The 22,799-nt window shown below is 40.1% G+C and overlaps 1 protein-coding gene across 1 annotated transcript; it reads left to right on the top strand.

Moving 5' to 3' along the window:
• The first annotated feature begins 6,320 nt into the window (after nucleotides 1–6,320).
• On the top strand, nucleotides 6,321–12,566 carry LOC135104115 (leucine-rich repeat-containing protein 59-like). Its single transcript, XM_064011118.1, has 5 exons — nucleotides 6,321–6,520; nucleotides 8,119–8,304; nucleotides 8,609–8,822; nucleotides 9,544–9,759; nucleotides 11,635–12,566. The coding sequence occupies exons 1-5, from the start codon at nucleotides 6,431–6,433 to the stop codon at nucleotides 12,303–12,305; spliced, it is 1,377 nt and encodes a 458-aa protein (XP_063867188.1). The 5' UTR covers nucleotides 6,321–6,430; the 3' UTR covers nucleotides 12,306–12,566.
• The last annotated feature ends 10,233 nt before the right edge of the window (nucleotides 12,567–22,799 follow it).

The following is a 22,799-nucleotide window of genomic DNA, read 5'->3' as shown; positions in this document are numbered from 1 at the left end:
TCCCTTGTTTTTTTTTTCTTTTTTTATGATTTTTCCCCTGCCGCCAGCCTTTCCTGTGGTCGGTCACGTGACGCCGCAAGCACCACCACGCAGGCTTATCTCAACGCTACTGCCATAGTGTTGTGCTGACGACACGCTAAGCTTACAACTATTTATACTTTAGACCTTCATTTTGTCCCGCCTGTGCTGTGTGTGGGTGACCCTTCCCCTAGCAAGCAGCAAAGACAGCCTCACCCCTCACACACTGCGCAGCCTCGTCGCGGAGGTCACCTTTGGGCAGGATCCTCAAATATTTCGGCGTCTTAACCCAGGAAGTAGTGTCATGACTACAGCTTGTATTCTGAGACACTTTGCTCTGTCACAAGGATTATTTTCAAGGGACACAGAGACGATTAGTCGGGTTCTTAAGAGTGTTTCTCCCGTTAATAATGTAGAAATTTTGTTAATCTCTTAGAACCATAAAAGAAAAAAATAAAACACTTAAAAACTCCTTCCACTTCAACTAGAGCCTTTTGAAAGTAATGGAGGTGCGGTTTAAATGTTTCAGAATATGGTCCTACGTCCCGCATTCTGAAACGCTTTTCTTCTCTCATAAGAGTTACTTTCAAGGGCCACGAACATGATTTATCGGGTTCTCGTTATACTTCTCCCACTGATGATATCGAATGCTCGTTAAACTATCGCTAGAAACATGTAAACCCTTTTGAAAATCCCATTAACTTTCATTAGAGTCTGTTGCAAGTTGTGGAGATGAGACAGCGAAACATTTGAGAATATGGACTTAAGTACAATATTCTGAAACACTTCTGCCCACGACTACTTTCAAAAGGCTCTAGCTAAAGTTACACGGGTTTTCAAAGGTGAGTTAATTATTGTAGTAACATATTAACAAGATCTCTACGTTATTAACAGGAGAAACACTCTTGAGAACCCGGATGACTATCTTTGTGGTCTTGGATGATAGTTGTGATAAGAGGGGCAAAGCTTTTTTAAATATCGATCTACACAGTGCAAGAAGTCCCGGGTTCGAATCCTGGTCACGGCCGGGATTTTTCTTGGACGACTGGCCGCTCCTAGATTTACCCAGCCTTAAAATGGGTACCGGTCAGCTAAGACTAGGAACGTAGAGACGTCGGAGAGGGCTTTGACGTCTTCTTTATCCCGACTACTTTTAGACAGTCCGGAGTGAAAGCTGACAAGGTTTCCCAATCGTGTTTTCGTAATTCTAGTGATGTTTAAACAAAGATTCTATGTTACTTGCGGAAGAAAAATAGATAAACAAGTAAAAAAAATCGTGAAAGTCCTACTATAATCATCTCCGTGTCTTTTGAAAATAGTTCCATTAAAAGGTCGAGGCGTTTCAGAGCGCGAGCCAAGGTGTTGACAGGCCCGGTGCAAGTACATGACTGCTTGACCCGCAACACAGGATCAACGCCCTGCCAGTGATGGGAGATAAGATAGTAATAGTTTCCTGGTGTCTAACTTGTCCAGGCTCCGCGATGGACGCCAGACGCCAATCATTATCGCAGCGTGCAAACCAGAAGGACGCCAACCTGCGCCGCATCTCCTGGACAGACACGCAGACGCTCAGAAGCAAATGTGAGAGATCAACGTATCTGATTGTTCACGTTGAGTTTTGTTCGTGACACAGATGGAAGTTTTAAGTTTGGATATTCTATTTTTATACAGTCTATAGCACTATCGGAGGAAGTGAAGCAATCGGTGGTCACGCATGGCCAGGTTATTGCCATATACTACATACACACGTCTATCCGCCCACAGATGGAAGGCACGAACACTGTGTTGTTGTTGGATTGTCGGTGACTCTCTCGTGTCAGTCAGTTTGCTTTCTCATGAATTTATGTGCCACGGAAAGCGACATGCACTTGTTTCTCCATTTCTAGTCAAGACAATCAGGAGGGTAGGAGAGGTGGCGAGGTGGCGCGGCTACACACCTCACGCATGTTGTCGTGCCTTCCCGTCATCCTTATAGGCAAAATTTAACTACACATGTTTGTTGTGATAAATATTTGTCTTCACTCTGCATTGAAATCAAGAAACACTTTCCTGTTCCTTAATACTTTCTTCGCCTGGCCTCGACCGCTTCAAGACATCCAACGCTTCTCGATCTCTTCAAGTCATGCACCGCACTTGCTCAGGCCTCTTCCTTGTTATGTGACAATACACTTGCTACTCCTTCAGTGATCTTCAAGCAATTCAACCGCTGCTGTGGTAGACGCTCTTGCTAAAAGTAGGAACACGACATGAACACACACGCCAGAACACGACATAAACACACACGCATGTGTACCACCACGACACCCCGACGCTGTCATCCCTTGGTCCTGGCCACCGCTGCCCGCCACTCTCGTGGCTCACACTCCAGAGCCCAACCAATGAAGTCCTTTAGGTGACCCTGTGTGTGTCAGACTGCCGCTGCCACTTGTGCCCGTCACGACCGTACCGCCGGGAAGCCCTTCTCCGTGACTGTCTCTGTCCACTCATGACTGTGTCCACTCACCACATACTGTGTCCACTCATCACACTTTATATTCATATAGTCAGCCTTTGATTTAAATCTTCTTAAACACACACACACACACACACACACACACACACACACACACATAGTGGGTTCGGGTCCCAGGCGCGGCGAGGCAAATGGCCGAGCTTCTTAATGTATAGCCCCTGTTAACCTGGCAGCAAGTAAGTACGGGATGTAATCCGAGGGGTTGTGATCTCGCTGTCCCGGTGTGTGGTGTGTGAGTGGTCTCAGTCCTACCCAAAGATCGGTCACTATGAGCTCTGGGTTCCTTCTGTAGGGAAGCAGCTGGCTGGGTGACCAGCAGACGACCGTAGATGAATGACACACACACATTCAGTCTTCTCCACGAGACACAGGTTCCCTGGCAGCAACATTCCTATCCCTGGAGGTCATGACACAGCCTGGGGCGTGACAGTGTTCCTGAAAGACGTGAATTAGGAGGTCTCTTCGTCACCACTGTAGATGTGTCCGGCCCTCCTTTTTCCCCTGAGGGTGTTTCTGGAGGTAGGGTTCACCTGCTACTGTGGCCAGGCTCCTGCCAGCGGGGGCGGACGTCGGTGCTGCAACGATAGTCGCACCGGTGCACGACTTGCAAGGATACCTTTAAATCTCTGCCGTGAGTGGGACAGGGACGCCAATAGGAGACAGAGGGGGGCACACCGAGGGGTGGCAAGCAGACAGACAGGCCTCGTCAGGCTCCCTGTCAGGTGGTGTCAGTGTGGCACACTTGCCGATTCATCATGATCACGGTGCTCGCACACGGCAGTCTGTGCTTTCATTTCAGTGCAGTGCTACTCGTAGTGATGATTCGTAGGCAATTCAATAGTGTTATAACATGTTTTGTGGCGCTACATAGTTTTCCCGTTCAGTAACTGTCCCACTGTCCCTGACAACGAACGCGGCCAGCTGCCGCCTCCCGGAGCGCCGCTCACGCCGGGCCACGCTGATGTAAATAATCGGTATACAGTTTCAGTGAGTATTGTTTGTATTTTAAGAATAAAATTTTGAAACAAAAAATGTGTTTTTTTTCGTATCCGTAACGAGAGTCTACATAGAGAAGCAGCACGTGGTGAGGTGCAGGATGTGATCCTTCCTGTCAGGGCATGCTGGGCCAAGACTGCTTGACGCTCACGCCCACGATATCCTGTTAGTTATCCCGCTGACTCACCAGTATTGTTTTTTTTTTTTTTTTTTAACTTTAAAGCATAGACCATCAGAGAAAAAGAATGCTGCAAATTCTTCTTTCTACATGTTGCCAAAAGTGCCTTAATGTTTGGCCTGGCCCTGACACCCAACTCCCAGGCCCTAATTTTGGCTCAGGGTCTTGGTGCTGCTGGTGTCGAGGCCCAGCCACATCACCATCACCCCTGCCTCCTCCTTTTTGTAAAACTTAATCAATTGTATGACTATCATTTGGCAATAAGGAAATGTATGTATACATGTAGCCTATCTACATATGAGAATTGAGACAAAATTGTATCATCGACTCATTTATGTGTTCGTTATGATTATAACTAGTAGTACTCGTTTCAGAATAAGACAATCATAGAGAGAAATACTTCATTAATGATGCCGCAGTGGCCTTGTGCCGCGGGATAAGTGATATCGTCCACCACAAGATCGAAGACCAATGAAACGGAGATGAGTGCCGAGGCCACGCGCAACTGCAGCGTGCGTCCCACTTTTACCTTTACCTTAAGTTTAATAGTGCTTTTGCCATGGATTATGCAATCATTATTCACGTTTTAGGTAGTACATTATTCAAGTACTTTGTACGGTGTAACTGAGTAATTTTTCCGGGAATATTGTTACAAAAATATAATTTATTGTTACAAAAATATCCCGGGCCTTCTGCGTGCCGTAGAAGAGGCTTTGGCACCAGTGCCGCGCACTTGCACGTGCCAGCCGCGACCGGCGCCACACGGCTCTCTCCGCCAGTCTCCGCACAGTCTCTTATCTGCACTGTACACACATACAGCTCGCTGTGAATCAGTGTTACTAATCATATACTAAGGTGAGTGTCTCGAGTTGTATGGAAGAATACCGAAGTCTTATCTGATCAAGTAACAGACTTGGACCTGCGTCAAGTATGTGATCCGTGATCGCTTCTCGCCGCTACCAGCCTCGAGGTGCCTCAGTCGCGGCGCCCTGACGTATTGCCTAACGGGCACCGGTGCCATGATCGGGGAATGAGGCAGAAACAACACTGGCACGCTCGACAAGTCACGACCTGTTGTGCTCAGCCTCACACTGGCACCACAAGTTTTGTTACAGAGTTTGGTCGCTCAGCCTAACGGTGTGGATCGGGGAGCGCCGGTAGCTTCGTTGGTCCTGACCAGCAATGCACCACCGCTCATCGCCACACACCGCCGTCAGCAGTGCAGCAAGGCGGATTGGATTGTATAGTATATCTCTTCCCTTCCCGAAGTAGTCTTCACATCATCCCCTTCTCTCATCCTTCCTCAGCTCACCATAGTCACTTCCCACTTCCCTACGAGCATATCTTCTTGCTTTGATATCACCTTAACCCCTTTGTACCACCGCCTCCTGCCGTCACACACACCTCACATAGAAAACTTCCTGGAGCGGTCCTCGCATCAGCTTTCTCCGTCCTCTGGTCACTACGCTTCCCATTCTCCGACGCTATATACTATCTTCAGGTGATCGCTGTATCATATTCTAAATTACTTATTAGGCATTCACACGTTGAACATAACTAATGACACAAGCGATGGTAAGCGATGACGTAACTATGCTGTGCTCTGTGACCTTTGCCAAATATCATTCCATGCTTGTTGCAGAAGACGCTGTAAGTGGTGTGCTTTCATGAGGATCGCATTATGGAGGTGAAGTATGAGACAATAGGCTTTGTACTCAGACAATGCCTGCTTGCTCCATTTATACAGACGGTTGATGTGCAGTATAAAAAAAGAGACAAATTCTTTTCTTTAACATATAAGAGAAGGTTATAGAAGTCTTGGGTAATTTCTGCCCCACAGTATATTTTGTATGGGTGCAAATAGCAGGCTTCCTCCACCTCTACGTAGTTGTGAAGATAACCCAGTTTTACCATTTATCGTCATAAATGAACCACTTCCTGAAGAGTAAAGCAATTCTTGTTCTTACAATTTGTAAAATAATAATGAAGCTAATCTACAGTTGCAGAGTTTGGCAGTATTTACAGACGTCAAAGTTTGTTAGTAAACTTTGCGCAACAAGACCGTCCTCTTTTCTGTTATCTTCGTCCTATAATTGTAAAGTCTCATCATATAAAAATAAGCCGCCAGTTATTTAACTTTAAATTATAGGTGATATATTAAGAATAAATTATACATCAAGGAACCCCAGTAAAGGGTAATAAGTAATGTAAATATAAAGGCCAGTTGGCACACGTGGATGTCCGGCGGGGCTGCGCGAGGCACCCGACCAGTGATGCCACACCAGGCCGGAGAGCCATTCATCTATATCTATATTGAATAAAATAGTGGCTAAGAACGAGGTAAGAAAAGTAAGAAATGTATGTTTATTTTTATGATGTGAATAATAAAAAAAAATTGCTAATACAAATTAATAATAATAACCTCGAAGTAAAGAATTTGAAAGTGTTACAACTTATCATCTCATTAAAAAGAAGAGAGGTGACGATTTATTAACAGAGAAAGAGATATTAAACATATGAAAAAAAAACATGAATATGCAGAAACAATTTGATAAACATAAGAATTTCTATCAATAACGGCTTGATATAGAGGCGAGGAGTGAGATGCGGCGGCTAGCGGGGCGTGGCAACACTGAGCGGTGGAGTTTGACGGGTCGGCGGCGGCGATCAGCTGTTGTGGTGCATCCCGGCGTGTCTCCTTCACTCCTGCGCCTCACTCCCTCGCCATGGCTAAGAACTCGCTCAGAGACAAGCTGGAGGGCGATGAGCTTGACTTGAGTATGATGAGCATCGCGGAGGTGCCGGTCAAGGAAATAGTGAGTGGCCTGGAGAAGCCTGCTGCCTTTGGGGTTGGGTTTGGGTTCACCGTTCACCTTGTTACCTTGAGTTACCTTGGATTTCACCCGATCGACCTCAGTCACACGGGAGTTTATGGAAGTCACTGTCGCCTAGTGATTTCCAGACAATAACTTAATTTCTTCGCAGAATATGACACCTTTTTTTTCAAAGTCGTGATGTACAGTGGAGGGAAAGACTGTTGTTTGTCACTTCCACCTCAGCATTTATAGTTTGCAGCAGATGATGCACTGACCAGCCCTTTAACCATATGGTCTATTATCTTCGTGTTATTTTACCATTGGGACCAGCGCATCAACAGAGTGTGGCTTCCTGTGCCTCAGTGCCAGGGTCAGGAAGCCCACCAGGTAAGGGATCAACAGTGAAATTAATGAACTGGGTGAATGTAAATATAACCTGATCTAGCTTAGCCCACGGATGTAAACGCTGGTGTTATTTCAATTATTATCTGCTGCATGAAGTGCTGTTGTTACTTCCACTTCCGCAACCTTCCTGTAAGAGTAATGAGATCGAGTTGTGATGTGGTGGTTGGAAAGTGGAGTGTCTTCTGTGGTGTGCAGGTAGGTGTCCAGTTTCCTCTTGAAAGTGTTGATGCTGTGTGAAGTTTGGTTTCCTGGTTAATTTTGAAATAACATTAACGTCTTCATCTGAGAGCTAAGTTAGATTAGGTTGAGATTCATTCAGCCCATTAATTTCACTGCTGATCCTTCCACACTAAGGTCATTTCCATAATCCCCAATTTCTTGAGTATCCAGGGAGGCTGTTGAGAATTTTTGGTCCTGTTCTTGTGAAGCTTCTGTTTTGTATTGATTTTAATTTTGGAGTCATTTGTGTTGTACCCACAGCACATTCTATCTCGTGTGGGTGCTCATTTGAATTCTTAGGATTGGTGGTTTGGCTGATCCCAAACATGAAGGACTATTCCTGTATTCATAAATATTTTAGCATCCTACCTCAGCTGCTTTGAAGAGGCTCCAGCTGAAATGGGGATCATATATCTTCAGGATGGATGGATATGGATTATTAGTGATATTCTAGTTTCTTTTCGTAAAAGTTTCATTCCTTACTGCATTATACTTTGTGAATAATAGCTGCCAACAAAATAGTAGCCTAGGTTAAGTTTGAGAATGTATCCTTAATAATTACTATGGGAATAATTATGGAAATAAGACTTAACTAACTAATTTTTAAGCTGATTTATTTCATACCATATATATATATATATATATATATATATATATATATATATATATATATATATATATATATATATATATATATATATATATATATATATATATATATATATATATATATTTTTTTTTTTTTTTTTTTTTTTTTTTTTTTTTTTTTTTTTTTTTTTTCCATAAATGTATCACAAACTTGGAGACTTGATGAAGAAATGGTATTTCAGGTTGGGGAAAGTAAACACTAATTACTTAGCACTAACTCACTAGCATTACAAGTCTGTGGCCACATGACAATGAAGGCCATTTCAAAACTAAATCTAACCTGACTAGCTGGAACTGCCCATATTAATGCAGTAGTTTTCCCACAGGCGGCATTACCACGGGCAACAAAGATTGACCTCTCCAGCAATCAACTCGTCTCACTGCCGTCCTCCTTCGCCCAAAACTTGGGCAACATTGTCCACCTTGATCTGGGATCCAACAAGATTAAAGAAATTCCCTCTAATTTCTTCAAGTTAAAGAAGTTGAAGCATCTAGACTTGTACAACAATCAGGTGAGTTTGTACAGACCTGGGAATATTACTGATTTGACTTTCTTTGATTTTGTCTTTATTTATCTATTTGTTGTAATATTCCTTCATTCAGGTGCTCTTGCATTACAACTCTACAACAACACAGCTGCATGACACCTCACACCACATATAACACCCACAAGCCACCATGTTTTGACACCACCACAGTACAACTACACTGCAACATAACCATGCCACCTCACATCAGGGAAACCAGTGATGTATTAGTGTCTTCCTTGCATTACTGTATGTCATGGCAGATATTGTATGATATTCTCTTCCACAGCTGACAGACCTGCCCTTGTCTTTCTGCCAATTGCCCAGCTTGAAGTGGCTTGACCTAAAAGGCAACCCACTCAACCCCACCCTCAGAAAGGTAGCCGGTGACTGCCTCAATCAGAAGGAGTGTGAGGCAGCCGCCAGGAACGTCATCGCTTATCTGAAAAAGCTGCAGACTCAGATGGAAACAGAAAAACAAGAAAAATTACAGAAAGAAAAAGGTTAGTTTGTGAAGTGACCTGTCAATTTCCATAAGCATATTGATTGATGGATAGATAAGTATAGGCCAGCAACAAGAAATAGATAGGAAATGTGATGTGACTGCAAGTAGACAGTTAGTACCATCCTGTTTCATGCACCATTATCCAGACAGCTCCCAATCAGTAAGTAATGATGTGTGCAGACACTTAATTGCCATAGACAGCTGTAATCAGCAGTCTGTAGATAGTGACCACACCTGACCTCTGCCACATCTCAGAACATCAAGATACAAGAACTAGTGACATCCTTCAATACATACAGAAAGTACATGCATATATGGACAACCTGAGTTACTTTGATTAATGTACTCATTGTATGGTAGCTGAATGTGGTTATGATGTAAAGGGAGGCAAGCCAATATACATAGTCTCTGCCTGACCAGAGATTCCAGTCATACTTGTGGTTGACAAAAAAAAACTGCACCACAACAAAATGTAAGTCAAGAACATTGACCACTGCATCACCAGCCTGATGTGTAATATATACATCACCTCAAACAAGAAAGATGCAGAAGAGACCTTTTGTGTATTTTCTGATACTGTTTATCCACTTATGTTTCTTCAACCTATGTAGAGAAGCAATCACTGTGAAATGTCAAAATGTATTGATTTACCTCTAATGTGCTTGTGCAATATTGCCCTTGAAAGCAAGATGATCAAAATTGCTTTATTCCATCTGCAGAAAAGGCTGAGGCTCGTGCTCGTGCTGAAGAGTTGAAAGAAGCCAAGAAGAGAGCTGAAAAGAAAGCTGCAAAAGAGAAGAGGAAGGCAGAGGTGCGTGCTCAACTAGAGTCTCAGAAGGCAAAAACGAATGGTATGGCAAACTCAGAGAAACAGTACAGTGCTGTGCCCAAACCAGCCAAGCCTCAACTCAAGCAGAAGAAAGCTGTCACCAAAGGTAAGGCCTTTTTTGTGAACTTAACAAACACGATAAGAATAAACCAGAAAAAATTTGAGCTTTCTTGCAGTTTGTATTGTCACTGTCAGCATGCTCACTGGCAATTAAATTTGTCTTAGATGTAGATAAAATTAAAAAACTAGAGAAAAGGTGAGCTTGTAGTAGAAAACAGAGGGCTGACATTTAGTAGCAAGTCTGCGAATATTTAATGCTCTTTCATTTACAGAAATTAGATTGTGTAAAATATCAGTAAATATGGAACAGAAGTGAGGTAATGGTGATTGACAGGAGAAAAGGTGAAATTGTTGATTTTCAGATGAAAAGGTATTGAGAAGTGAGGAGTGAGATGGTATATTTGTGATGAAATATGGAGGATGTGATGGAACAGATCAGAAAACTATGTGAGGTTATAAGATTTTATGTTAATAGTGGTGAGAGGTAGAATGAATTAATAATTTCCTGTTGGAGTAAGGCTACAGCAAGAATGTGCAATGTTCCTTTGGTTGTTTAATGTTCATATAAATAGAGTTTTTAAGGAAGTGGATACAAGAATGTTATGTAAAGATAAGTCCAGGTAATGTTGTCCTTTGTTTTGTCCCAGTTGCCTTTTATATCGTGTGTAGTTGGCATTATCCTTCCAATTTGCCTGCAGTGTGTAGCCTGGCTGTTCCCTTACCACTGATGAAAACATACATGCTGTGGTTATATGAGAAATGGTGCTCACTGGCTGATTGGATTGAGATGCCTCACTGTCTCTGAGCCTGAATCTTTCCACTCATTTGCTCACTATCTCTCATCCTTGTCTGAATATTGACCCTACTCAATATAGAAAAAGAAAAATATTAACTTGCAAATGAGTTAGAATTCTGGAACTTTGCAATAATTTTGGTGTGAGGCAAACACCATCAGTGTGAACACTTCCATTGGACATAGTCATTTCACCACACTGATGGTTTCCAATATGTAGTATTTATGAAAAGTTCAAAGTATGGACTGATGATGGATCAAACAGAATTTTCTAGATCAATTACACAATGGAGATTACTTCCACACCTGAGAGATGACAGGAAGATCACCTGTAGTAAAGCCAAGGGACATGTAGACAGAACGTGCACTGGAAGGGTACAGCAGATCTTCAATCTGCATCACCTTTTTGAAAGGAGAAATATGGCACCAGAGACAGGGAAAAGTATATGAGCACTTCAGAAGAACCTTTGAACCTTTACATTAATTCTTCTCCTTTGTATTCTTTTATACTGTATACAAATGCAATATTTAGATTACAGAAATATTGATCATTATAGTAATTTTGATGAAGCTGTAGAAGATATTTTCTTCTAGCTTATGGAGCAACATGGTTTTCATTTGATTCTTCTAAAGTATGACTTCTTAAGTTGGGTATTTAGATAAGGAGAATGATTGCAGGGAGAATGAATGCATTCACCTGCACTCAGTATGCCTAATAATTGCCCTTGATGCACCAGGCTGTGTAATAGCTTCCTTGCAATAGTCTCTTCCATGCCTCTTTGGATTACCAACAGATCCAAATGTTCAACTAAAATTTTTTTTATATATATATATATATATATATATATTTATTTATTTATTTATTTATTTATTTATTTATTTATTTATTTATTTATTTTCTTAATTTTGTTATTATTTATTTATTTTATTTATTTATTTTTTTTATTTATTTATTTTATTTTATTTATTATATTTATTATTTATTTTTTTATTTTTTTATTTATTAGTATTTTTTTTATTTATTTATTTACTTTTTATTTTTTTTCATTATTATTATTTTTTTTTTTGTTTTTTTTTTTTTGTTTTTTTTTTTTTTTTTTTCATGTGAGTAATGGAGTTCTTTTACAGGCGGGTGGTCACTGCTCGGATGGATAAACCTTCTGCTGTTCCTTTGCCTGCTTGGAGCAGGAGGAACATGCCTCTATATGTACACCGATGGTGATCTTTCACCCATTGGTGTGTCTGCTGCCTTGCCCCGCATTGTTAACAATGCAAATCTTCTGGCAAATCTCACTCTTGAAGCTCTACAGCCAGAAAACTTACAACAAACAGCACAGAGTGTCAGCGCAACCATAACGGAGACAGCGTCATACCTGTGGGCAGAACTCCAGGAACACACAACAGACTTGAATGTGTATGTAGAGCCTGCAGCGGAGGCGGTGTTAGCAGCATGGGCGTGGTTAAGAGAAAACACAATTTTGTGTTACAACTGGATTGTTGACAATGTTGACTGGAACTCAATTATGCAGGCCATCAGGGAAACAATGTTGTTCTTTTATGAGCAATATCTTGTTATCTGTGAGGAGCTGAGCAGGAACAAGGCCCTCATGTCCTTGGTGGCAACCATTCAGCCTTATTATGAGGTTATTGTGGAGCGCCTTGGAACACTGTGGGGCTTTGTGTGGGAACAGCTGTTGTTGGCTGTGAATTATGTACAAGAGCAGTGCCCAGGTGTCCTTGAGTCCGTCAAGGGTCATGCTGCCGCTGTCAAACAGTCTATCGAGGGACTGGTTAAATAATGTACATTGTTATGGTCTTCGTGTTTGCTTTGTATATGGATGTCTGAATTCCATAAATGTAAAAAAATAAAAAAAATTAAAAAGAACATCCAGTATTTGAAGTTCAAATGCTTCGAAGTATTAATGCAATAATATTTTATTTATGTGAAAATTCTATGGTTCTACTGACAAACTGTTCTCATATACAAGCAGTATATGTCAAGCAGTATGAAGTATAAGGAAATCATGTTCATTCATGAGTTAATAAAAGTGCTAATTGTTTTTACAGTTTTCTCTTATCCTCATTGCCATATATGCAAGACATTACCAAGAGATCACACAATTTGTTGAAGAATTATAGTGAAAGCAAAACAAAACATTGAGGGAATGTACTCACTTCTGCTTTTTAAAGTACTCTTTTAATTGCATCAGCATCAGCACTCAAAGGGAATACATCCCGTTACTGAACCAAACCAATGAAGCTGTGTACCTGAACCAGTAACTAATGTGCTGTCTAGTTTAAGATTTTAGTATGCCATAAGATAACCATTATTATTCACATGTCTTATCTCATCTCACTGTATCACCACCACCACTACCAGCTCCCTATCACGCTCATGCCTGCACACCTAGCTGCAGAGTAGTCTGGATTACATGTGTGGTCCTGTCTTCATATCTATAATCATGTTTATTCTTTAACTAACATCCTTATACTGTCCTTGATTCTCACCACTTTGTCACCTAGTCATTCCAGCTATCAATGCTTCTGTAAAGGAAAGCTTTACTTCTATGCCAATCAACCATCTCTACTGAACTTTTTTTTTTTTTATCTTCTCAAATGTTCACCTATTTTTTGTTCATGTATTTATTTTCTTTTCTCTCTTTTGGTCAGTGTGTGTATGTATTTACCTAGTTGCATTGTACAGGGTACAAGCCAAAGTTCACTTTGTCTTGTCTCCATAACCATATTTGTCCAGTTCCTCTTTAAATATGCATACACTGTTTGCCACAATCACATCATTCCAGATTTCAATAGTTCAATACGGGAAACTACATTTCTTGATTTCGCTCGAACATCCACCCTTCTTTATTTTCTTTCCAAGCCCCCTCACCTGTCTCTCTCCCTCCTCCATATGTGGTACTAAATAAATTCTCTCTATTCTTTTTTATATTGTTTACTAATTTGTACATTATTATCAGGTCTCCTCTTTCTCCTCTCTTTTAGTGTTGGTAATCTCATCTTTTCAAATCTTTCTTCATAGCTTAAGTCTTTCAATTCTGGTACCATCTTTGTTGCTATTCGCTGTATTCTTTCCAGTTTCTGTATATCTATTTTTTCTATGTGGAGTCCGAACTACTGTTGCATATTCCAGTTTAGAACTTATCACGCTTGTTATAATTTTCTTCATCATTTCTTTATCCGAATAGTTAAACGCCACCCTAACATTTGTTAACAAGCTGTATGTAGAGCCAAATATCCCGTTTATGTACCTTTCAGGTGATAGTGTGTCCTGAATCATAACTCCCAAATCTTCTTTCTTCATTACTTTTCATTGTTATCTCTCCTCCCAGTTTGTAATTCCATGAAGATCTCTTTTTATGTTTTTTTTTTTTTTTTTTCCAAGACATAGAAAAAAGATATACTGAAACTGGAAAGAATACAGAGGATAGCCACAAAGATGGTACCAGAATTGAAAGACTAAAGAAGAAAGACTTGAAGAGATGGGATTACTAACACTACAAAAATAAGAGAAGAGAGAGAGGAGACCTGACAACAATGTACAAACTAGTAAATAATGGTATCAGACAAAAATGACTTGGTTAATAAGGCCCCAGTAATTATTCCCGTAACGAGTGCAAGCACGCATGCGCATTTGCAAGACGTTAGCCGTTCTCAGAAGTTGGCATTCAAGATCCTTTATAAAGAGAACTGCCTAACATCAGCATATACAGTACATCTACAAGATACGTAAACATAATAATCCATAAACAGTAGCATCCATTGGTGCCTGAGGCTGATCCGGCATACATCTGGTGTGGTGTGTGTGCTATATTTCCGAGGTGTTCAGCAACCCCATGTACCTGAATAATGATGAAAGCCTCGGGACACAAATCAGCATTACTAAATGGCCCATAGATACCCAAGACAGTGAGCGGGTGCGTGACGCGGAGGACAGAAATAACCGATGGTGTGGCGTGACCGTGTGAGTTTGTGTGTGAGACAGTTTCGTGTAGCTCTTGGTGTGTGAGACTAACCTGCCCCCCGACCGTCTCATTTGCATTACCGAGATAGCACACCTGTTGAAATAATTACCATTGAGGTGTTAACCTAACAATTTATTCAAATAATGTATTCCCTGACCGAATTACCATAATGATAAAAACCACGTAACCACTTGCGTTGCTCTGTACATCCCCGTGTCCAAGGCTACTTCAGGAAACACGTGCGTGGCAATGGACAACACCGCGTGATTTGTGGTCATGACACCGGTGAAAAGTGTCCTTGGGAGCTACGGAACCATAGTAGGAAAGTGATGCCACAGGTGCAGCACAAGGTCACAGCCTGCCATTGGTCATTCAACTGCGTGGTGCCTGGGAAACTCCGCCCTCCACTGCAGGGGATCCTTGATGCTCTTTCCTCTTAGTATTAAACCATTTATCTTTATTATCCAGTGAAGCGTGGTATATCATTCCAGCCTCAAAAAACTTAAATCTGCAAGTCCTATCAAACTTACTTCCATAATAACCTGACCTAAACCACACCAGTTCGCCGGAAGTTGTTGTTCAGTGTGGCGTTGCGTGGTATGATCTGCTGATACAAGATTGAGTCAAGCGTGTTGTGTTGTATGATTTCACGCAACATAAGTACAAAGCAGTCTGCACCGATTTGAGGGAAACATTGAAATCAAGATATCGTCAGGTGGCAAGGCTTGCGTGTTTTCGTGTTTATTATCACAAATTTAACCTCATGGTGTGTTTGTGGGCAGCAGTGTGTGTTTGTGCAGTGAACAGTGAACACTGCGGCGCTCGGAGGCGCGGTGGATGCATTGCTGTATGGCCCATATTCTGAAACGCGTTATTCTCTCAAGGATTCGTTTAACAAATTTGTCGTCTCTCAAGTCACACCTTTCTTGCTTTCATATCATATAAGATAATATAATATATGATATATAATAATAATTTCATCCCAGCGTCATAATGGCTTGTTGTTGCGGCACCTTTCATGACTGAACAAAATTCTTTCTATATCTAGCTAAGATTTTTTAGACATTTATGTGTTGGAACCTCTTAAATATTTTTGTGGCCTAAAAACAACAAAATTAACTCTCTCTCTCTCTCTCTCTCTCTCTCTCTCTCTCTCTCTCTCTCTCTCTCTCTCTCTCTCTCTCTCTCTCTGTAACCACAGAAACATTTTTTATAGTGCTTGTAATGTTAACAGAGGAGGACCATAGCACTGAAAGGGTTAATATTAATCACTAATTCATAACTTTGTCTAATGTGCTATAACGCCGCGGTCTTGTCGTCCATCTGACATTCCTCTTGGATTGCACCATGAAGGAAGTCCACGCTTTTTTTCTCAGTAAGCTCAAAACTTTCCGCGAGTTACTGATGGCTAACAGTTTACAGATACGGCATAAGAAACATTATTATCTCCTTATGTGCATCTGCTCTGTGTAATATATTCATGGGGAAGTAATCTGCTGGTTCTTGTTGCTGTTTTACTTACGTGAAGAAAGAAAAATCACATTATTAATCAAGGGAAAAGTACATCACAATCTTCTGCCTTGGTTTTATAGCGATCTCGGCATCGTCTCCTACACAGCTCTAACAGATACTGCCCAAGGAACCTGTAGATACACACAGTACTTGAAACTAACCGTGAAGCAGGCCAGGCATGTGTGCTGCTCTGGTATTCTTCCCCCTTCACCTGACTGTTGGCCGCGTTACTTTCCCTTGTGCGTTAATGATATCCAGTACTACCTTAGCCATCATCGTGCAGGAAGTGTCCTTTATTATTTACGGTGTTATAGACTTGTTCTGACTCGTGTATGATTTGTCTGTTTAGTGAAAGAGAACAGGTAGGGAATAAATAAATAGATAAAATAAAAACGGACGAAAAAATAACCGAATTGAACACAGATATGCGGTAATGTAAATACTGTGATATATATAAAAAGATATCCCTGCCTTTTAGATATTGAAAAAAAAAATGAACCAATTGAACATAATGTGATAATAAACAAATATATATACTGTGATAATTATGAATACTACGTTCCAGTCTTCTAGATATTTAAAGTAATACAAAAAGAGTGAAACCGTAGAAAATTTACAATAAAGATAAAAATTAAGGATATAAGGAGAAACTGTTTGAAAGAGGAACAAACTTAAAGTCATAATAATAATGGAGAGCTTGTGAGGCCTTGAGAGAAGTGACTTGACAGGTACTGAGAAGGAAGCGCCATCATGCCAACACACGAGACACGGTGAAGGGAACACTGCCACCACCACCACCACCACCACCATGTCCTCCTCTCCCACTCCCTCCACGCCTTCTACCGGCTCTGAGGATGACGTCACTGTGATTGAGATGCAGGTAATAATAATAATAATAATAATAGTAATAATAATAATAATATCGTCCATTACTAAAATAATACTAAAATTGCCGCTACTACTACTACTACTACTACTACCACTACTACTACTATTACTACTACTACTACTACTACTACTACTACTAATAATAATAATAATAATAATAATAATAATAATAACAACAATAATAATAATAATAATAATAATAATACATGCATTAATTCATAGCTAAACTCGCACGTATTTAGAAATATCACCACAGCAAAATAACAAAACAATTATCATCACCTACCTCCGCATCCAAACACACACACATCAACCTGTTTAACTCCTTGATACCACACTTGAGAATCCAATACACTCCTAGCTCCTCCTCTTCTTCCCTTCCTTCCCTTCTTCTCTCCCTCCCATCCTTCCCTTCCTTCCTTCCTTTCTTCCCTTCTTCCACGTACATAATTTTTAACTAATGCACTTCTGTTTCTTCCCTTCTCTTCTGTTACGTCCCTCCCTCACTTCTCTTCCTTCCCTTATTCTTCCACCTCTCATCTTCCCTTCTCTCCTGTTACATGCCTTCCTTTCTTCTATTCTTCTCTTCTTCCTAATTTTACTCCATAAAATACACCCCCATCTCCTCCCTTCTCTCCCATTACGTGCCTCCCTTCCTTCTCTTCCTTCCTTCCTTCTCTGCTTCTCTCCGTTCCATCAAGAGAGAGAGAGAGAGAGAGAGAGAGAGAGAGAGAGAGAGAGAGAGATGAGGTATTTTTACGAGGCCTGGCAGCTTCCCAGTCTCTGTTATCACCCCGTGCAAGCTTCACTCTTCACCCCTCTCTCTATCTCATCATGCCCTCTCTCTCCCTTGCACTTCCGTCATTCCGGGCGCTCTCACTCCCTCATAACCCTCTGTACCCTCACCAGCTTTAATTAAATGGTGTGGTGGAGTGCTGTATGCTGTGGTGATCATGTTCTACGTTTATGAATAGGATGTGTATGATAGTACTGTAAGATTTTGTTTTTTTTTTTCTTTTTTTTCGTATTCTTGTGTATGTTGGTTCTTCTAAGTTTGGTGTATTGTATCGTATAACGTTTATGATATAGTATGTATGTTGTATTTACCTGTTTGTATTTCTTTGTTTAATTGTTTATTTATTATTATTATTATTATTATTATTATTATTATTATTATTATTATTATTATTATTATTATTTTAGTCACGTTCGTAATATCCCGTCGATCTGTTGATATCGTATTATCGACTATTATGTTTTAAATTGATGTGTACTAGTAATATATTTGTATTATGTATCTATGCTTTCGAAATCCCCCTCCACTCTCTCTCTCTCTCTCTCTCTCTCTCTCTCTCTCTCTCTCTCTCTCTCTCTCTCTCTCTCTCTCAAGGTTGTAGCAAACACATTTTTAGACAAGCATTAACATTTCTCAACAAGTCATCTGTAATGTGAAATTCTCCCGTTATAATTAGACTAGCGGTGCGGCGTGGCTGGTACGAAGTGTGACAAGGGTGGTGTGTGAGTGTACGGTTGATTGAGATATAGGCAGGTACGGCTCTTGAACAGAAACAGGTGCATCAACGCATTTATTGTTGTGATTGTCCTTTGCTTAATTTTCAAAACGTCATAGTAAAATAGTTTGTATGGGAAGACAGAGATAGGAGGTTAGTTTCGTCTCATTAGATGTCCAAATTTCCGAAGGGTTGTTAAAACGATTATCCAAAACAATGAGGGAAAGTGTCTTGAAACCTCGCTCTTGAAAGAGTTCAAATCATAGGTAGAGAGGAATACTGAAACAGTTTCAGAGTTTTCTAGTATAAGAGATGAAAGACTGAGAATACTGATCAACGCATGCATTAGGGAGGTGGACAATGAGAGAGAGAGAGAGAGAGAGAGAGAGAGAGAGAGAACGTAGAAAGCCTTGTTACATCCAGTCCGCGACAGGAGGGTAGGCATGCAGTTACCAAGAGCAGAGGAGCAGCTGGTTGGCGATAGAAGATAACAAGAGATGCAGTTTTGCAGCGAAGAGAGAGAGAGAAGGGGGTGGGGGAGCTGAAGCTAGAAGAAAGGATTGAAATTAAGTATGGTCTTTAAATAGAGGTAACTGTACTAAGAAAATATTTCAAGTACAGTCATTAAATAGATCTCACACCACGCGTCTGACTTACTTAATACAGAACATCAAGTAACCATCAAAACATATAACAGTCTCCCAGTAACACTCAGGGACGCAAATGGGAATTCATTACAGTGCCAGACGCCAACCTCATCCCACCTGCCACATTTCATCCCACGCTCTGCTGCCTCCCCTGTACCACCACCACCACCACCACCATCACCATTGGCTGGGAATGTGAAGGAGTGTAGTAGGATCTTCACTTGGCACGTTTCTTGCTATTGAAAAGCAGATTAAGTATCATCTAAGGAATATTTAATTGATGTCCTCATTTTGTTACGTCTCTCTCTCTCTCTCTCTCTCTCTCTCTCTCTCTCTCTCTCTCTCTCTCTCTCTCTCTCTCTCTCTCTCTCTCTCTCTCTCTCTCTCTCTCTCTCTCTCTCGTCTTTTACTTATGAAGGAGGCCAACCAAGGACAGAGAAATAGTATTAAAAACAATAAATAACTAAGCACGGTTTTAGCTACCGTAATGAAAATACCAAAATTTCTCAAGGCATCATTTCCATTTTGTTCAAAGTCTGTTTCTTGCCTCTCATCTTTTACTTGTGAAGGAGACTAGCCAATAACAGAAATTGAGAAAAAACCCTCTTTGTTATCATTCAAATATATATATATATATATATATATATATATATATATATATATATATATATATATATATATATATATATATATATATATATATATATATATATATATATATATATATATATATATATATATATATATATATAGAGAGAGAGAGAGAGAGAGAGAGAGAGAGAGAGAGAGAGAGAGAGAGAGAGAGAGAGAGAGAGAGAGAGAGAGAGAGAGAGAGAGGTGTGTGTGTGTGATGAAAAAAAAAAAACAACAATGCCCTTAACAAACAAAACACTTTCCTAAATACATCATTCTTGAAAGGACTTCATCTCCGAAATTAAATCTCTTCCTGATCTGTTCTGCTGCTATCAAAAATAATCTGCAGTGGAAGCGAAACTCGTATGTATATATATATATATATATATATATATATATATATATATATATATATATATATATATATATATATATATATATATATATATATATATATATATATATATATATATATATATATATATATTCTCTCTCTCTCTCTCTCTCTCTCTCTCTCTCTCTCTCTCTCTCTCTCTCTCTCTCTCTCTCTCTCTCTCTATATATATATATATATATATATATATATATATATATATATATATATATATATATATATATAAAACCTAAATTCTGCTGTATTTAGAAAGTGGCAGTTTTGCATAGTATTTGGAATAATTACATATGTACGATAATTTTACCAGAAGTAAAATCATTTCAACCTGTGTAGTACGATAATATGGCCAAAACAATCTGGCAACGCTGCTGCTCCCTCACAAGTTAACCAGTGTGTCGCGTCTATGGGTGGTGTTAGCGCGCGTTTGTTTCAACTCCCAGCCTGACAGAATTTTTTTTTTTTTTTTTTTGTGTGTGTAACCACGCCTACACAGTGGCTGCCAAGGCTTACCCATGAGTTAAACCTTCTTTAGTTGGTAATGAGGAAGGCGTGGGCTCTAGCAGTGGACACCCGAAGGCAGCAGTGGGTGAAAACAAGCAAAATAAAGAAAAGTTTGGCTGTGAGAAGGTGCTAGACAGCCAGCCATAGTGACGAGAGGGCAGGAGGCACCACCACCACCACAGGGAAGGTAAGGTCAGGAAGTGTTAGGATAAATTTAGGTAACTTAACGTAACTTTTTAATGAATAACTGAACAATCCACGGTTTTAACTCATTTTAACGCATCTCACCTAACCTCTAGCACAATATATCCCTGTGTCAGCCTCGTCTCATTGCTAAAAACGTAAAATTTAACTTAATGAAAATGTAAACAATCTGGGTCGTCTCTATTTATCAGCCATTATCTATTTTATTTGTTAGTGTTTTAAACCAATACTGTCGCAAAGCGGAGCCACATGACCAAGCTTTAATATCCGTTAGTTAAATATATCTGCCATTACTTGGTTTAAGTTTGGCGAGGGTTTAAATGAGTGAGAAGGGTTGGTCGTCCCCTCCACTGGCCCCCCACCGCCATCTTGGATAAGGCTCCCCAGCCCCCTCCGGTTCCAGTATTATTTTTTTTTATTTCCTAAGTATTTTATTTCGGCTTGTAGCTAAGATTTTATGGTTTGTAAAAATATTTCGTTGTTTTTTAAGTTATTTGAGCGCGTGTGTTGCGTGAAAAGTGATGATTTTGGCGTTGTTTTTGTGTAAATAAGAGGGCCGTTTTCGGCGTATTTTTTTACGGTCCCAAAACTAATTTTTTTATTTCAGCCTCTACTAGGTTCTTATTGGTTTAAAAAAATAGTTGATGTTTTTTTAAGTGTGTTGCCGTCCCGCTTAGTGAAATGCATGCACCGTACACTTGTTTTTATTCGTGTTCAACTTCCAATAATATTGAATTTTTTTCGGTAGATTTTTTTATTTGTGCTTGTAGCTCACTTTAAATGGTTTTAGTAAATAGTTTAGATTTTTTAAAGTGTTTTCTGTTATGTTTAAGCCAGAATGGGTGGACATTTGAACGATTTTAAATGGGGTGAAGGTTCCAACAGTTTCCAGATACTTCTTTTTAAATATCTTTAATACTACTGCGTTTTGAAATGTGTTGTTATTTGTGGCATTAGTTAAAATGTGTGGCAAGTCTGAATTTATAAAGCATTCCTGTCTAGCTGCGTTTTTTAGAGGGGTCATTTTCAAAATGAAATACGTACGTACGTAAATAACGGTCGCTGTGACGTCATCAACCCCCCAGCCGTGACGTCACAAGCCCCCAGCCGTGACGTCATCAGAGTGGTACTTTCCCTAACTCCCTTCCAGTCCCTCCCAGTAAATATTCAGTGGTTTTTTTTTTTTCAAGGTATTTCAAGGTGTGTGTGTGTGTGTGTGTGTGTGTGTGTGTGTGTGTGTGTGTGTGTGTGTGTGTGTTGCCTTATTTTTCGTTGTACAGATGGTGATGCAGTGTGTGTTGCTTTGTCTTTCGTTGTACAGATTGTTATGCAGAGTGTGTGTGTGTGTGTGTGTGTGTGTGTTGCCTTATCTTTCGTTGTACAGATGTTTATGCAGTGTGTGTGTGTGTGTGTGTGTGTGTGTGTGTGTGTGTGTGTGTGTGTGTGTGTTGCCTTGTCTTTCGTTGTACAGATGCTTATGCAGTGTGTGTGTGTGTGTGTGTGTGTGTGTGTGTGTGTGTGTGTGTGTGTGTTGCCTTGTCTTTCGTTGTACAGATGTTTATGCAGTGTGTGTGTGTGTGTGTGTGTGTGTGTGTGTGTGTGTGTGTGTGTGTGTGTTGCCTTGTCTTTCGTTGTACAGATGCTTATGCAGTGTGTGTGTGTGTGTGTGTGTGTGTGTGTGTTGCCTTGTCTTTCGTTGTACATATGCTTATGCAGTGTGTGTGTGTGTGTGTGTGTGTGTGTGTGTGTGTGTGTGTGTTGAAAATGTACATTTTCAGTTTGTTAACTGCCTAAATAATAAATCGTTTATTATTATTATTATTATTATTATTACACACACATACACACCTATAGTTCAAGAGATTAGGTTAAGTTTGCTTAAACACACACACACACACACACACACACACACATTACCTAGAGAGAGAAAAAAAAATACGAATAAGAAAAAAATGCTTACACTTACATCATGCACAAACAAACAAACACACACACACACACACACACACACACACACACA

Source organism: Scylla paramamosain, chromosome 10 (genome assembly GCF_035594125.1).
Source record: "Scylla paramamosain isolate STU-SP2022 chromosome 10, ASM3559412v1, whole genome shotgun sequence".
Classification (NCBI taxonomy): Eukaryota; Metazoa; Arthropoda; class Malacostraca; order Decapoda; family Portunidae; genus Scylla; species Scylla paramamosain.
Note: the sequence above shows the minus strand (reverse complement) of the source record. Positions and strands in the feature narration are given on the sequence as shown.

Bases quoted from the DNA above. Each gene is read 5' to 3' on its own strand.
- LOC135104115 (XM_064011118.1), top strand. From the start codon at position 6,431: ATGGCTAAGAACTCGCTCAGAGACAAGCTGGAGGGCGATGAGCTTGAC. The intron at 8,305-8,608 runs GTGAGTTTGTAC...TCTCTTCCACAG, and splicing joins TAGACTTGTACAACAATCAG to CTGACAGACCTGCCCTTGTC. The intron at 9,760-11,634 runs GTAAGGCCTTTT...GTTCTTTTACAG, and splicing joins GAAGAAAGCTGTCACCAAAG to GCGGGTGGTCACTGCTCGGA.